The following is a 16,746-nucleotide window of genomic DNA, read 5'->3' as shown; positions in this document are numbered from 1 at the left end:
CGGCCATAAATACCGCTGCCGATGTACTGCATGATAATATATCGTAGTAATATTGGCGTATAATTTATTTTTATCGTCCATAAACTGGACAGTAATAATTACAATAATACAGTTTAAATCCTATATTAATAAGCAAAGTAGCTTTTGACGTATTTTATTAGGGTACGTAGTTTAATTGAAACCTACAAAGTAAATTGTTCCCATTGAAATGTGTTAAGGGGAAATCTGTTGGGGATTTGTGTGGGAAATATGTTATCGAGTCAAGTATTATTGTGTAATTCCCCTACTGGTGGAGATAATAGGGTTATTGTAAATTGTCGTTGGAGTGCGGAATTTCGAATAAATGCCAGCTAGTGAAAATGGAAACTTTCCTAATGAAGGTAGAGACAAACCAGTTTTTCCATAAAACTTCCAAATTAAAATTGACACGAACCAGCCACATCTAAATATTTTCCCTTGATATTTACTCCTAGAAACTTTCAAGCTTATTCTACACTGATATTGTTTTTAGGTGAGGTTGAAGCAGGGCAAGTTAAATTAGTTTCTAAACAACGTATTACGATCTCATTTTCTCTATCGTGATTATACTCATGTAGAATGAGTAACGATTTTTAACACCCGCATAGTTTTGAAATTTCGTATAGTGGATTTCGAAAGCTAACACGTGAATAGAATTTCAAGTGAAGACCGACAGAAAGGACAACAAAATAAAATGATTAGCTCAGAGTGAAAATAATAAGCCCCAGAACAAGTATAACGAGGTTAACTAACTAGGTTTCATGCTAGTGGACAATAACGCAGCTAAATCTCGTTAATATTAAAATGTTTATGTCCGATTCACCAGAGCGAAAATAATTATTACTCGTATTTCGTACAAAGTTTAGACCAAATTTGTTGTTTATAAACTCATTTAACTTGTTTGGTCTCTCACTCGCCTATGCCAAAAACAATTATACGCGCTAGAAGCACCCAAAGTTTTCGGGACCGTTGAATTTATTTAGGTTTCTCTATAAATTTTCCGATACCCAATGTCCACGGTAAATATTTGCGTTTGTCCTATCCGGAAAATGCATATTTTAGAGAGTTTCGAAAATTTGGGTTGACTGCATGTTTAAAGTGTAAAAGTTAGTTACAACAAGCTCTTCATATAGGTATGCAACATATTTGGGGAAACATTCAATCTTTGTTTTGTATTGATTTAACTCCAAATTAGCTAATTGTATGTACATACGTTTTATGTTACACAATACATGCTGTCTAAGTGCAAATGTTGATTCCTACCGTAAATTGGTGAGTGTTTCACAAAACGACCTATCTTACATAAATCACTCATAAACTGGATTGTTATTTTCCAGAGCTTTCATATGGAAAACACAATGGTGAGTAACAATTTTTTTTGTATGTAAAAGAAATTTGGCGTGAACATCCAAGCTGAAATTCTCCCTGGAAAAGCGTCTAAACTCCTTTAGTCCGTGAAAGTTAAATTATCCGAATGTTCCAGACAGACCCTACCTACCTTCATAGGCATATAAACTTTAAAGGAGACTGACCGACGATCGACTTAATCAAATTTGCTCGGCTCCTGAGCCCCGAGGACGTATAGACCTGAATAAAATTAGAGCACCTTTGTTAATTTGACGAAGGTTGGTATCGAATGGTCTGCAGAAACACTTCAGCGTTATCGTATGTAAATAGCAGCAACTCGGTTTCAGAGTAGGTTGATTAACCAGTTTAAGTACAATGTAACTCATCTTGTGACTTTACTGTATTTTTGACTAATAGGTATCAATAGCTAAATATTTTAACAACGTTCTTAAGATATAGTCTTAACAGGAACTTTCATTGGATGCTTCTTTCTGGTCTGATCAAAACAAAACTTCATTGAAAGCACAAAAAGAAACGCTTTTTTTAAGAAATTTGTGACAAGAAAAAGTAGTGCCACAATAATTTTTAAAGATCAGAATAGTGGCAATAGTGGTGAAGAAAAATAATGATTTTGTCATCTAAACAAAGATCTTTGAAACTAGTCATGGAAGGTTTGGTAGGAGTTTAGGATGTCGAAGAACATGCTTAATGCGCAAGCATTGAAAAAATATTGTGGTCTAAAAAAAGTATGATAATTTTTTCCAGGTATTTAATTCAGCGTAATGTTTTCATCAATCCGCAAAATCCCATTCAGGCTTCACCAAAATCACAAATAAACGAGTCTTGAATGTTTAATAACGGATCTTGGCAGATTACGCAGACGAACAGGAAGAAAGCCTCGAGGGCGGAAAGCGCGAGTAAATATAATCATTCAAAGATGACAGTGCATATCAATGTTACATTAGTTCCAGTTTAGTTGTAATTTATTTATCCGGACTTGATCCGGGCATTATTAAAACCGGGGCTTTAAATTAGGAAAACGACACGAACAATTATCCCGCAGCTGGTAGTGTTTGAATGTTCGAGAAGTTCTGAATTTTCATCCTTATGCCCCTAATCACGACCGAACGAGACTCAAATGTTTAATAATGAATCCTGACAGATTACGTAAACGAACATGGAAACTGTCTTGGGGTTTGGCTAACTCAGAGACTAAATAGAATCTTTCCTATGTCGATAGAAAATTAGCGGGTTTCGGGATTTAATATTTTATCCAATTACTTCTCCAACATTGACTCGCTTAATGAGGAATAACAATCGTATTTCACTGCTCACCTGATTGCCGTTGATGAACCATGTAAAGTTCGCTGCTGGATAGGATCCAGACTGAATGCATTCCACGTTTACCATTTTCCCGGCTTCAGTTTTCGGATCTAATCCCCGCATTATTGGATCGCCCATTGGCAATTCTGCAATAAAACACAAAACTTTTACATAAACTTAAAAAAAGCAACATTCTGACATAAACAGAACCAGAGAACATTTAAGCGTGTAACGCTCTAATCCCACAGTTGCGTATCTAAGTAATAACCTGTTTTTACTGCAAAACGTCGGAAATGGAAAATTGTATGGAAATGTAATTTCGTAATGGATTAGGGAATTTATGTTTCTGCCCGGCTGACAGTTAAGTTGTTCGCCTCTGAAATATAAATGGATGGAGAAAATAACTTGGGAGTTTTCGGCATTTATTGATTTAAGGATTTAGATGTCTTTTTGCCATGTTAGAAAAGAGAGCAAAGACCGGCGAGGCGGAAACCGTAAAATGTCCCTTTTCAAGCTTAGACACTCATATTCGAGAGTTTTTTCTGGGTTTTGCAATTTTTACCAATCCGTGCGTAATCATCAATTACTCACCTGCTACGATCATATGGGCCATCAGGATTTCCGTATGAAAAAGGGGCGCGTCCGAGGACACTTCACATTTGTAATCTCCTGTCTGTTGACGATGAAGGTTCCTTAAGGTGACGGAGTTCGGGCCCGATTTTGTGAGCTGGAACAAATTTATCGAGTGAGGCTAAGGTCAAACAAATCGGCAAGTATCTGGGCCCCCTTTAGGTACCAGAAAATTCGATTTATCATCCCAAATTTTTTTATACTTGAAGGCCTACGTTTTGAATATATAACCAGATTTTTATCCGTTTAGTCGAATATAAATCAGGTTTTTGCTTCGAAACATAATTTTAACAATATCCGAAACATGCACAATTTGTTAAAAAGCGATGAAGGACAAGACTTTTACAAAAAGAAAAAGTTTTAAAGTTTGTTATTGTTATACTTAAAAATTTTTTGAATGTGAATTATAGATTATATTTAGTGATAGGCAACGTTCGAGTGTGGTTGGAAGATAATAAACTTTAATGTCGTTTTGCCCATATTACAGTAATACGAGTTTGCAACATTGCCTCAGAGAACAAAGTTTCTAATCGTTATTGTTCCATCTTACTTGAAAGTGTAATAAAGTTAATCTCGCAAATATATCTATCGAGGAGTGGCTATTATTTCGGGAGAGTGGGAGTTCCCGGGGAAAATATCGGCCTCCGCTCCGGGACTGAATTAATATTCATTTTATGACCCTAATTTCTTAATAGAATGGCTAAAAGACCGTAGTCTCTTGGATGTTGATTTGTTATTTCAGTGTAAAAACCATATTCAAGTTTTTGCTTATTTAATCTGAATAATTTAGTTGTTAAGAAATGTCTAAATTACAGACAGATAGAAAATTTCTAGCTACATTTAATAATAGATCAAAACAACATTGTCATTTAGTAGTCTCTAATTTTCTTGAACCAACTCTAGCATTATTTCACACAAAACACAAAAGTTGTCACCCTTCTAATTACTTTCAGATTATAGAAATGATATCCAGTTATCACTGGTTCTGTTACATTTCAAGCATCAAACATGCAACTTTTACTTTTCCTTCTATCATTTCGTTACTTAGCGGCAACCCAACGACAAAATTTCCTAAGTATAAATGCATCATCCTCAGTCGTTAGCGTAAGCCTGTTCAAAGCAACGTTCAAAAACTGCACTGCACTGTGTTACATCTACGAAAAAGATATGGGAAATAGTGACATCGTTCTTAAACACATTAAAATTCCGATTTTAAGGGTGGAATTCAATGGTAAAGTCGTCACCACCGACTTAGTAAACCAAACCGTATGCCAGGGGTACATTTTGAATATTAAAAACTTGCAAGCATTTAAAATGCTTTTGCAAAACCGAGATCCGAGCGTGGAATTTATCAAGAGTCACAGGCGGATGGCCATTTTGTATAATGGCAAAGCACCGGTACGTTTTAAAGAACTGTTAGGCTTATACGCGATCGATGTGATGGAGTTCGAGATATACTATAACGAGCACATGGAATTTATGGGCTGTAGAGTCGTTAGATTGTATGACGACAAAGTGCTGTTTCAGTGGAAACACCCACAACCAGATTACTACATCGATCCGGAAAATTTCAGTTACAGAACCTGGGATATGCAGAAATTTTTTAAAACTACAAACTACAAGTTTAGATTTTCTGTTTTTAATTGCGAACCATTCATTTACATTCAAGATGGTAAACTGCTTGGTGGTACTGAATTTAATTTAGCTCAAGCTATGACCCGAGGATTTCCGGTGGAATTTGTGTTTACCAACGAAAAAATAAGTAAGTATGATTACTTTAATACTTCAAAACATTTAAAAAAATTGTATTTTTTAAAACTATTATTATTATAATGGAATAAATATCAAACTGGAAAAAAAATATGAATTATTATTGCAACAATTAAACAAAAACAACTAAAGTAAATTTAGTGGTTCTGTTAACAATTATTACAAAAACAGTTTGGAATCGACAATGTGTTTGAAAATATTTTAATTAATAATATATGAATGTAAATTTATTTAGGCTGGAATTAATTTAACTAGTAAAACCTAACCATGCAAGTTAACGTTTATTCATACTATACTCATAAGACCTTTTTTGAATTTACCATATCTCATAGTCAATATTATTCCTATATAAAATTTTACAAATTTTAGTTTTATTTCTTTTAGGAAATCCTTGGAGTCATGTACTAGGATTAGTAGAAACCAGACAAGTAGACATGGCCGGCTGTTCTCAATTCATCAAAAACCTCTGGAAGAAGCAGGTCGACTTTACATTGAACCAGAACCAAATCTGCAACACTTTCTTGGTCCCCAAAGCTGAACCGATCACCTCTTTCACTTTCCTTGTTGAACCTTTCAACACTTTCGTCTGGTTCGTCTTTTCCCTGTTTGTTCTTATTGGATATCTTATTTTTCTGGCTCGTCATAAACAAGTGATGGAGCAACTTAAAAGAAACCCTCAGTATGGTCTGGTTTTTTTGTCGGTTGTACGATTGTACAGTTTTGGTAACGTGCACGTATTTTGGAAGACAAATACTAACATGTCGTTGAGGTTTTGTTTTGTTTGTTTTTTGATCTTTAGTCAGCTTATCTCAACGTATTACAATGCGGGATTGAGCAGCAGATTGGCCATACCAAGCTTGACCAAACAAATTAATACATTGCAAGACATGGTGACTTATGGAATTACTTTCCAGGAATGGACAAACGTAAAATCTGATTTTGAGTTCATCAACTCTACGTTATTTTTGCAGTTGGCTAAACTGTACAGGGAAGGTGACAGAGCTACCACACCTCTGGATGGTACCACTGCTATAACAGTTAAAACTTTGGAAAACTCGTATGTTACGGATTTGTACGGTTTTGACTTGAACCAATTGCAGAAGTACAAAGCTTTGAAAGATTGTGTAGGCAATATGTATATGGGTTTAGTATTGCAACAGAACTCCCCATTTAAAATAAAGTTTGACAAAATCGCAGGGAGAATTATGCAGAGTGGCATTTTGACTAAATGGTTAATGGACCGATTGTACTCCCAAAAGAAAGTGCAAGATTCCTTTTTCAATCCTTACGTTAACAATATGAAATTTAGTATCATTTCGGCTGATCGGCTAAGTGGGGGTTTTGCGTTACTTGTTACAGGTTATGTTATGTCGATTATTGTGTTTGTTCTAGAAATATTTTACATAAAGTATATTGTCTCAGTAAACCCATTTACAGAATAAATAGAAAAGAGATGTTTGAAGAAAGGATGTGTAATGCCTATTCATGCCATGCAAGTGTTTCAAACCATATTAACCGTAACACCGACTTCTATGCAATGAAATTAACATTCAGCACGATATATTCCTGACTATCAATTACGTGTGAAAACAAGACTTTAAATATCCAAACTATCCACCAGAGCACTTAAACGTAAAGTGTCATTTGAAAGTAGTATTTCTTAACTAAACATAAAATAATAGGTTTTGAATAAAACCGTGTTTGAGCTTTTAACGAACAGAAGTAAGGATGTGGTTGCAACTAAAAATGTTCTTACTTATTTTACTGTGTTACTATGCATGTCAAGCCACCATTTTAAACACAAACCACCAAGTCACCCACTATGAAAGAGAAATGGTTGTAGAATTATTCAAACTTCTGTTCCCCAACCAAAATTTTGTATGTTTTATTTGTGATCCCAATTCTACTAACATTGATCTGTTGATTGGACATGTTGGTAGACCTGTAGTGATTTTGGAGATTAGTGATCAAAGCACCACAACTGAAAAACGATTACATCATTGTGAAGGCTACATCGTAGGGGCTACCAACCTCCAACTTCTTAAAAACATTTTTTCCAACATATCTCTAAGTAAACAATTCATGCTACCACACAGAAGAATGGTTTTCCTACATCCAGGTCAAATTAAAATCCATTTCGAAGAACTTTTAGGAATTTACGCTCTGGATGTCGTCGAATTTGAGGTTTACTTCAATCCAGACCTGGAAAAACACTATAAAATCACTGAGTTTAATAGCGGTAAAGTTTTATTTCAATGGAACAGCACCGAAAAGAGTTATCTGATTGATAGAGCAAAGTTTGTTAGGAAACAATGGAATCCGGATAATTTATTTATCAGGAATAATTACACCTTTCGTTTTGCCGTTTTCAATTGCGATCCGTTTTTTAATTTCGATGAAGCTGGCTATATTTCAGGAGGGTTGGAAATGAATTTGGCTCGGGAAATGATTAAGGGATTTCCTGTTCGATTTGTTTATATGGATAGTGAAGCAGGTAAGAAGGTTATAAGAATATAGATTTATGATAAGATTGATAAGTGTTAGTCAATTCAAAAAAAATAGAGTAATAAAGTAATTGCTTTTGACTGACAGAGTCACATCAGAGCTGCAAATCATTCCTAGTAATACAAAAGTTTTTAATTGAAATAATGGATTATTCTATTCAATTTTATTTATGTCCTTTCGATTTTTATCTAGACTGAATAAACAAATTATTATAATCCTAAAAGTATAAAAGAACTGAAACCTAGAATTATAGAGTTATTGTACTAGCCATGTTATTACTCGTTCTACTGTGCTTTATCACAAGCCAAGCTGTAGTTTTCGATACTTATCACCAAATCACTAATTTTGAAGGAGAAATGATGAAAGAAATATTCAAGCTCTTTTTCCCCATCCAAAAATTTGTGTGTTTCATTTGTGATCCCAATTCTACCAACATTGACTTACTGATTGCTCATATTGGGCGATCAATTGTGATTTTAGAGATTAGTGACCCAAAAACAGCATCAGAACGACGACTTCACCATTGTGAGGGTTACATTGTAGGGGCCACTAACCTAAACCCCCTTAAAAATATTCTTTCAAACATATCTCAAAGTAAGCAATTTATGCTACCCCACAGGACGATCATATTCTTACACCCTGGTCCAATTAAAGTTCATTTCGAGGAACTACTTGGAATTTATGCACTGGACGTCATTGAATTTGAAGTTCATTTTAATCCGGACCTTAAAAGATACTATCGAATCATTAATTTCGATAACGGCGAAGTTTTATTCCAATGGAACAGCAGTGAGAAAAGTTACCTTATTGACAGGGAAAAGTTTGTTAGGAAGGAATGGAATCCGGATAATTTGTTTAAAAGGAATAATTACACGTTTCGATTCGCCGTTTTCAACTGCGATCCGTTCTTTAATTTCGATAAGACCGGCAATATTTCAGGCGGGTTGGAAATGAATTTGGCTAGGGAAATGATTGAGGGGTTTCCCGTTCAGTTTGTTTATGTGGATAATCTAACAGGTAATTGTTAACTGTCAGCTACATTTTTAGTGGTGTAAAATTGCAGTTTTGATTAATACTAAAAAACCAACACAAAAGTTGTAAAAAACTGACAAACTACTACTACTTTATTTTTGTTTCAGAGAATCCATGGAAATCACTATTCGACTCGGTAGAACAGTTTGATTCCGACATGGCAGGTTGTGCCCAATTCATCAGGGATTTGTGGGCAAGAAACGTATCGTTCACGATCAATCAAAACCAAGTTTGCAGAACTTTTTTGGTACCAAAACCCCAAATGGCTTCAGATACCTACTTTCTGTATCATCCCTACCAATATGGAGTTTGGGGTTGTTTCACTGTTTGTCTAATTTTATTAATTTTCATGTCAAAATTCTTATTCTGGGTGATTGGATTTAAGGTAGATTACAGTATTGTTGTTATAAATTTGGTGAAGATTTACTGCGCTGGTGGTATTACTTCATTTGACTTGACTTGGCAATCTTGCAGGATATTTTTCTTGTCAGTTTTATTGCATAGTTTTCTGCTTGTGACGTATTACAGTGCTAGGCTTAGCAGTTCTTTGGCTGTGATTCGTTATAGTAGGCAAATTAATACGTTGCAAGATGTAGTGGATGCCAATTTGCCTATCATAGAGTTCACTGATTTGAAAGAAGACCTATCAGTAATCAACTCGTCATTGTTTCATCAACTGGATCAGCTTTATACAAACAACGTTAAACCTGGTGACAATCCTGCTTTGGCTGTAAGAACATTCGAAAATTCATAGGTTACGGGCCTGAACCAAGTTACAAATTCACGGAAACTGACAGGGTATAAAGCTTTGAAGGAATGCTTGTTCAACAACTACATTGGATTTCCTCTACAAAAAAATTCCCCGTTTAAGAACAGATTTGATGCAGTTGCCAAGCGAATTTTAGAAGGAGGAATTATGTCTAAATGGGTGCGAGACGTTATTTGGTCCAACAGGAAAGAGCAGGACAAATTTTTTTCTACTGAAATTTTGGGGGTCGGTTATGCCAGGATTACACCAGCAAGATTTTCAGGAGCATTGCAGACGTTGATGCTGGGTTATTTGATTTCTAGTTTGGTGTTTCTTTTCGAATTTTTATTAGGGAAGACTGAGAAGCAAGAGGAAAACGTTTAAGTTCCTCTAAATCTAGTATTCTTGTCTTGTTTGTATTGTATTAGATCAAATATTATTGTTGAAACTTATGATAAAAGCACATGAAACACGTTGCTGCTGTTATTACAGACCATCCATAAATAATTAAAAAATTAAAAGCTAATACTATAGATGATGTGTTTTATTTTTTCTATGATTTCAATTATTTTGCAAGCATATTATACTAGAAAAAAAACTTAAAACAGGTCGGAAATTCCACCCAAAAGCTTCTCTTTATAGAGCAACCTGTAATTTACTTTGGACGAAACTGGGTCAACACTATATGAAAGAATCTCGGTGTCCTATAAACAAGTCTTTACAGGACGTAAAGACAAGCAAAATCACTTTTAAGGATTGACTTGGAGGACGAGGGGATTAAAGATAAAATTGTGTTTTAAGTAATTGCGCAAGAGTGGACGTGGACGGAAATCCCCACGTATGCAGAACTTCTGCGGAACTTTCGAAAACGCTGACTCGAGATAAAATGTTTGCATAGGTGAAGTTTTAATGAAAGACTTATATTTACCAATCCTGAAAGATTTCGGTTTTTGTGATTTCAGTGCAGCAATTAACGTCAATAGAGGAACAAAATGATGACTTCGAGTCGATTTGCTGCCATTGGGTTAGTTAGGAACGAGTTGCTCGTTACCTACGTTCTACGTTCTAAAATCCAATTTAAACCGAAGTTAGTTCGAAAACTAATAAAGTACTCATAACTCTTACTTCTTGATATACAGGGTGGTCCAGTTTTAAATGTCAATAATTCACCAATCCATAGCCAATTAAAAAATAAGTTGACATTCATTATATCATTTTCCTGAAAAGTGCTTCCTAAGGAAAATACAGTCCGATAATTTCTGTTTAAAAAATCGTTTTTTTTGTCATAACTGTCAGACCGTTGGAGCAATATTGATCAAATTTGGAACAAGCACTTTATTACACGTTATTACGGTCAAAGACCCAAAACTAACCTAACCCAACTTAAAAATTGTCATGGAAACGGAAAATTCACTTAAGAAGTTTAAAAAATATTATTGTAGCCAGTTTTCATAGTTTCCAGGCAAACGAAAAGACTTTTGAAAATTGAATTAGAAAAAATAAAAATTTCAGAAGCTTAAAAATTGTGTTTGTAACCAGTTTTCATGCAAATCGAGAGACTTTAATACTAAAAATTGACTTGTAGACATAAAAACTACTTTTTCAAGAATTTGTTACTACAAATTCATACATTTAAATCTTAAAAATTGACTTGAACCCCAAAAATGTGTCTGAACTAATGAAAAGTGACATCAGAAGCTTAAAATTTGCATTTGAAGTAAGTTTTCATAATTTGAGGACAAATTTCAATATTTTAGTCTTGAACATAGTTTTAGATGCAGGACATTGACATTAGATTCATGAAAATTGTCTTGAAAACGAACTTTTCGTGCTTTTTACTTTGCTTTTCATTTTCTTCGAATTCTGGACTATTTTTAGTGCTTCAAAACTGCTTTCAGCTTGGAAAATCGAGTTTCAAGACTATCTTCACCAAGTTATTGACATAGCAAACTTAAAAAACAATTTTTACATTCTTCATAGACTTAAAATAGCATTCCAAGCTTTGTCACTATTATATCGACTTCTAGACACCTCAGTGCTAAAAATTCGGGTATTTCTTAATAAACTAGACTGTTTTTAGTATTTTAAGGCTGTTTTCAGTGCCTCAAATCGAGTTTCAAGACTATCTTTACAAAGTTTTTGACTTAACAGGCCTAAAAGCCAGTTTGTCCACTGACCATAGTCTTGAAAATGTTATTCCAAGCTTCTTCACTATTAAATTGACTTCTACACTACATAGGTGCAATAAATTGTAGCATCTCTAAGAAATTCTTAGTTTTTAGTGCTTTTTAAGACTGAAAAATCGAGTTTAAGACTATTTTCAAAAGTCAAGTTTCTTCAGTAATAAAAGTAAACAATTTTGGTACCAAATGCTAGAATAATAGTCTTGAGAACTAATTTTTAGAAATAAAATAGTCCGAAAATTGAGTTGTACACCAATTAAAGTTTTGAAAATATACTTTTGGACTCTCTTTAGTCCTAGTAAAGTCAGTTCTAGCATTAAAAGTCAACTTTTATATTATTGTTAGTAGTAAAAAATGAGTTTCATGCACAATACAATCTTTGTCTTGATTTCCGGACTTTTTTTAGTTCTTGAATGCCAGTTTCAGACACTCAACCAGGATGGCAGTCTGAGAAAGCGAATCATAAGACCATTCCTAGTAGTAAAAAAGTTTTTAGACTATTCAGTACAAATTTGGACTTTCACAAGTCTTGAATGTTCAGTTTTAAACTATAAAACAATTTTTTAAATTGAAATTTGGAGGACTGTATCTTCCTTAGGAAACGTTTTTCAGAAAAATGACACAATGCAAGTCAACTTATTTTTTGATTGGCTATCAAATGGTCAATTATTGACACTTAAAACTGGACCACCCTGTATACTATCTTGAATTTGCTTTTATTTGAGCTATAAAAGCAGGTCAAATAAAAATGTGAAAAAATCACTAAAGTTCCATTACCTAAATCGTTTCAAGAAACTTTCAGGTTGCCATGCTGTAAAGTTCTATGGGTTGCTAACACAGGTCCACGAATAATTCAAGGTGGAAGGAAGTTGAGGGATAAAATTTTAACCGAGTTGGGTGTTTGTCCTCCGTTACCAATTACCCCACAAATTCCTTTAGCCTAACATGCCTCATGCAAACTATGTGATTTTCAAGTGGAGGCAATTAAATTTCCTTTAAAACTTTTGGGTTTCAAGGGACGACATTTGGACATTTATGAGGTTTACACCTGTACTTTAGGCTTGTAAATTTAATGAATACATGTGTGATTTTTATTTCAAATTCTGGAAGTCGTTACCTTTTATTGTAATTTAATTTTAAAACAGATTCTGAGCACTGTCACGAGTGTCATCAGTATTTACATATTTATGATTGGACTTGAATACTTTGATAAAAAAATATTAACACAAAAGTTTGTAATTAATTTTCAGGCAAGTATTTGTCACTTTTATAGAATCTCATTAAAGAAAATTTACCGCTCACCATCGTTCCTTCCGGTGTCATTGACATCGAAAGAACGAGCGTTTTCTAATAGCATTCTAAGTTTTCCCTTAAAAGCTTTGTTAGAAAAGTCGCTATTCAGCTTGGTTCGGTCTTAAATCGGATTTTAAAATGATATTATTCCCGGAATTGAGGTAATAAAGTAGGGATAATAGTCTGGCATTGTTATGCAGCTCGAGAAAGACGAGCTATTTAAACTAGATACTTTTCCGTTGCAAAATATTTCCAATTTATTATTGCGGTAACGGAAATTGGTTACTTTTTTTAGGAATATAGTAAAATTTTAGCAAGTGTTTATCTGAATTTGTTTTAGTTAGCTAAATTGTTTGAAACAACGTTGCAATAAAATGTTCCCAAAAAAACTACTGTAAATTCAAAATTTTAGTTTAAATATTTACTAACAAAGTAACTTTTTGTTGACTGAAACGTGGAAAACCAAGGGTCAAACATATACGTTGCTTTTAATTAAAACCCTAATCAAACAAGCCCCGAAAGTAAGTTTAAAACGTGGAGCGTAACCATAGCCAAGAAACGACCTTTTATTATTTCGGTTCTTAAGACACCACTTTAAAATTCAATCTGAGTAGCACGTAACGAGCACACATTTTTCTCCCGGAGATAATGAAGGAAATTTAAGAAGAGATTTGAGAGAATTTCCTAGCACGCTCAAGACTATAATACTGTACGTAACAGTTGAAAGTCTAAAATAGAAATATAGGAGTGTGCTATTTATCACATGATGGAAACAGAGGACGTTTTACGATTCCATAAAACGATATTATTAATGTTAATCTTTTTACTTAAAGCGTTTACGGTCTAGAAAAGCACTAGAACATTTTGAAAGTCGCCTCTGGGTCTTTTACAACCCGTGGGAAATTGGAAACCAATGCACGTACGGACCTGTACAGTGAAATACAAACCGGCCGTCCCAGTTCCTTACCAATCAAGATAAAGGCTTCTTAATGGAATTTAATTTTGTTTTATTGTCTGCAGGAGTAAAATCTTCCTCGTTACGTTTCAACCGAGATTGAATTTTAAAGCGATGTCCTGCGAATCTAGATAATAAAGTGTTCTATCTGGATGGAAAATGCATCATTATAAATTTTTATATTTTACTCTGCCTCCTAGAAAATTGTCGTGTTTTTGTTGGCATTTTTCGACGAGCACACCCTCGTTATTCCGACAGGTAAAATAGCACAAGGACTTTAGGTAAAACAACGTTTTATGCTTGCATAACTTTGCGCAATGAATAAATTTTTCCGCTAGATTTATGCATTCGGTAAGCGAAGATATTCGACTACTTTTATTGCCATTTTACTCGTCCCTAATCTTCCATTTTTTTTGTCCAAATCCTGCCATCGTTTCTTGTACCTTTTCCACAATTTATTGCGATAGAGGGCTAAACTGAGTAGAAAAATATAAGCCGTTTAAGCTGCCCAGACACAACAAAGGTGTGAGTAATTTTGTTTATAAGATGGTTTTCGTACCATTAACCACTGAGTATGTTTCACGTATGGTGATTAATGCCTCTTTTACAGAGTGCCACAAATTCGTGTGTGTCAGTGTTGGTTAAATTATGGCATAATTTGGTGGGAAAAAACCCTATTCGAAAATGTCAAAATCCATAAAATAAAGCTGATTATGGTGACCAAAAAATTGAACGTAAATATGATATGGCCACGTTTCAGAAGAGGCAAAGTTATATCATCCAATAAATCAATAAAAATTCTGTTTTTCTTTCAGATATCCCAGGAAGTAATCGATATGTTCGAAATCTTCAGACATCATGTTATTATATTGTTACTCCAAATTGCGCCATAATTATCTATACTTCCTACACACGAATTTGTGCTACTCTGTATGGCTCTAACAATCTTTTGTTGGCCAACACCGTGATTCCTAGTAGTTCATTAAAACTAATCATTTTCAGGCAAGTACACTCTTGAGTAGATAATTTAAATTTTTTAGTCTGAACTGAACTTGAGCATAAACTAGCCTCTATTTATTTTTGAGCAACGACATTGTCATGCAGCAAAGTTATGTACTTAATAGTTTTATTATGGGAGCTAGAGCAAGATTTAATTAATAAGACCGTTAGTTGAGCTTAAAGTTTTACTCGGTAATTACCATATTCCTCTGGAGAATATTTGCTGACACCACTTGCTAAGGCTCTTAAATAGTTTTTGAACTAGCTGCAAGTATTTTGTTGCACAGCGAACCAGTAACTTTTTAGCGCAGGAATTCGCTGTTTTCACGCCGGACTTTCCGGAATTTTTTAATCTTTAAAGCTAATAAATTAGTTTGTTGAAAATTATTATACTGGCTGGAAAGTTTATGATACGTCAAGTTTCTAGAAGCACAAAACAAAGTGTTTTCTTAGTCTTAAAGTATCAGAGAAATCTCTTATGGTGTGTTTGCAGCAAATAATTAAGCACCTTGTTTCCCTTAATACCATACATGATTGCCAGTATCCACGAAGAGATTAATTGAGATTACCTTAGTAATATAATAATATGGTAGCGTGATAAAGCAAGTGAGCTACATAGCGACACATTGTTTGGACTCAAATTAGTTCTACTATTTACACCTATTTAATGTGTCGGTGCAATTAGAATGAAACAACAGCCTTACTGGACCTGTTAATTAATTTAATCACACTAACATTGCAAATAGTGTTTAATCGCATTATTTGTCAAGTGCCTGGTGCGTACATTCTTGACTGTTAACTAGAAAATACGGCTACAAAAGGACGAAATTGTTCAAGCTTTAATGTATGAGGACGATGCTAATTGAATGATTTGACCTGATAATAAAGGTAGCTACCCTTTATGGCACTTACGGTTCAAAATACTGGAATAATCAGAGCCTATACATGGAACGTTTCGATTACAAGGGTAGTTTATTAGCTTGAAATGGCAATTTGCGATACAGTTCAACTAGCTACTCCGAAATCCAGTTAGTTTCAGTTAGGTATTTCTATTTCAAAAGATTTAAAAAAAGAACAAACTATATTGTCTTAGTTTTATTTGCTACTCGATATTCAAATCAAGTGCAAACAAAAGTTGCTATTTTGAATGGAATAGCGAATCAAAAGAGGGATAATTCCACAAATCCTGCTCTCATCACTCGTTCTAGAGCGGTTTATTCCTGCGCCAATTAGCGAAAATGGTAATTTATTGATGATTTTAAACCCTGGTGTTGTAGAGCGAACTACAAAACTCTGGTTGGAATTATCGGGTGGGAATTTCAATTCGATCACGATTTTCAATTTCCAAAAATTAACTAATAAAAACTTACGTCTACTTCCGTTTCTTTAACCAGAAAAGACTTGAATGGTGGCGACTCCTTCGGGATGTACCGATAAAACTCCTCGTCATTCCAATACCACTTGATTGAATACAAAGGAACGCCTTCTAGATCGTATTCGCATTTTAACGTGGCAGTGTCCCCCACTTTTACGGCTTCTGGTACTTTAATCTCCATCGATTTTAGGGACGACGTCCCTGCAACAAAAATGTAATTGCAGCAACAAAACCGAGGCAGCTCGAAAATGCGCTTTTAAACTCCGAGGCTCTTATTTGCAACTTAAAATCTTTAAAGAATGGAAGAATTGCAGCCGAAATACTAATTTGCCTTCTGGCGCTCATTTAAGATTGCAGAAAAGAGGGAGTTTTCAAAAGGAACGATTTTCCAGCTAACCAGTTCTGTTTAAGTAAGCAAATTTAACTTAAACGCTTTGTCGATTTATTCTGTTTCACTTTTTGGGTGGTTTTTTGAAAATTATCGATCGTTTTGCTGCCCAGCAATTATAAATTGTTTTGTAAAGGCTTTTAAAACACTTTGTTATTGAAAACATCATTGTCCTTTTTC

At 34.3% G+C, this 16,746-nt stretch overlaps 2 protein-coding genes across 2 annotated transcripts in view; one reads left to right on the top strand and one right to left on the bottom strand.

The window, feature by feature from the left end:
* Positions 1 to 16,746, bottom strand: part of LOC145728179 (uncharacterized) — a 40,915-nt gene that overhangs the window by 5,497 nt on the left and 18,672 nt on the right. Inside the window, exons 3-5 of the mRNA XM_081978220.1 lie at positions 16,174 to 16,379; positions 3,280 to 3,415; positions 2,701 to 2,834 (exon numbers count right to left, since the gene is read on the bottom strand). Coding sequence (XP_081834346.1) covers positions 2,701 to 2,834; positions 3,280 to 3,415; positions 16,174 to 16,379 — 476 coding nt within the window. The remainder of the gene's footprint in view (positions 1 to 2,700; positions 2,835 to 3,279; positions 3,416 to 16,173; positions 16,380 to 16,746) is intronic.
* Positions 4,434 to 9,379, top strand: LOC145727726 (uncharacterized). Its single transcript, XM_081977542.1, has 7 exons — positions 4,434 to 5,080; positions 5,473 to 6,496; positions 7,029 to 7,582; positions 8,074 to 8,187; positions 8,248 to 8,610; positions 8,733 to 8,950; positions 9,011 to 9,379. The coding sequence occupies exons 1-7, from the start codon at positions 4,486 to 4,488 to the stop codon at positions 9,377 to 9,379; spliced, it is 3,237 nt and encodes a 1,078-aa protein (XP_081833668.1). The 5' UTR covers positions 4,434 to 4,485.

This window comes from Ips typographus, linkage group LG4 (assembly GCF_016097725.1).
Source record: "Ips typographus isolate SLU linkage group LG4, UJ_Ityp_2.0, whole genome shotgun sequence".
In the NCBI taxonomy this organism is placed as follows: domain Eukaryota; kingdom Metazoa; phylum Arthropoda; class Insecta; order Coleoptera; family Curculionidae; genus Ips; species Ips typographus.
The sequence above is the reverse complement of the archived record's forward strand: the minus strand, read 5'-3'. Positions and strand labels throughout refer to the sequence as shown.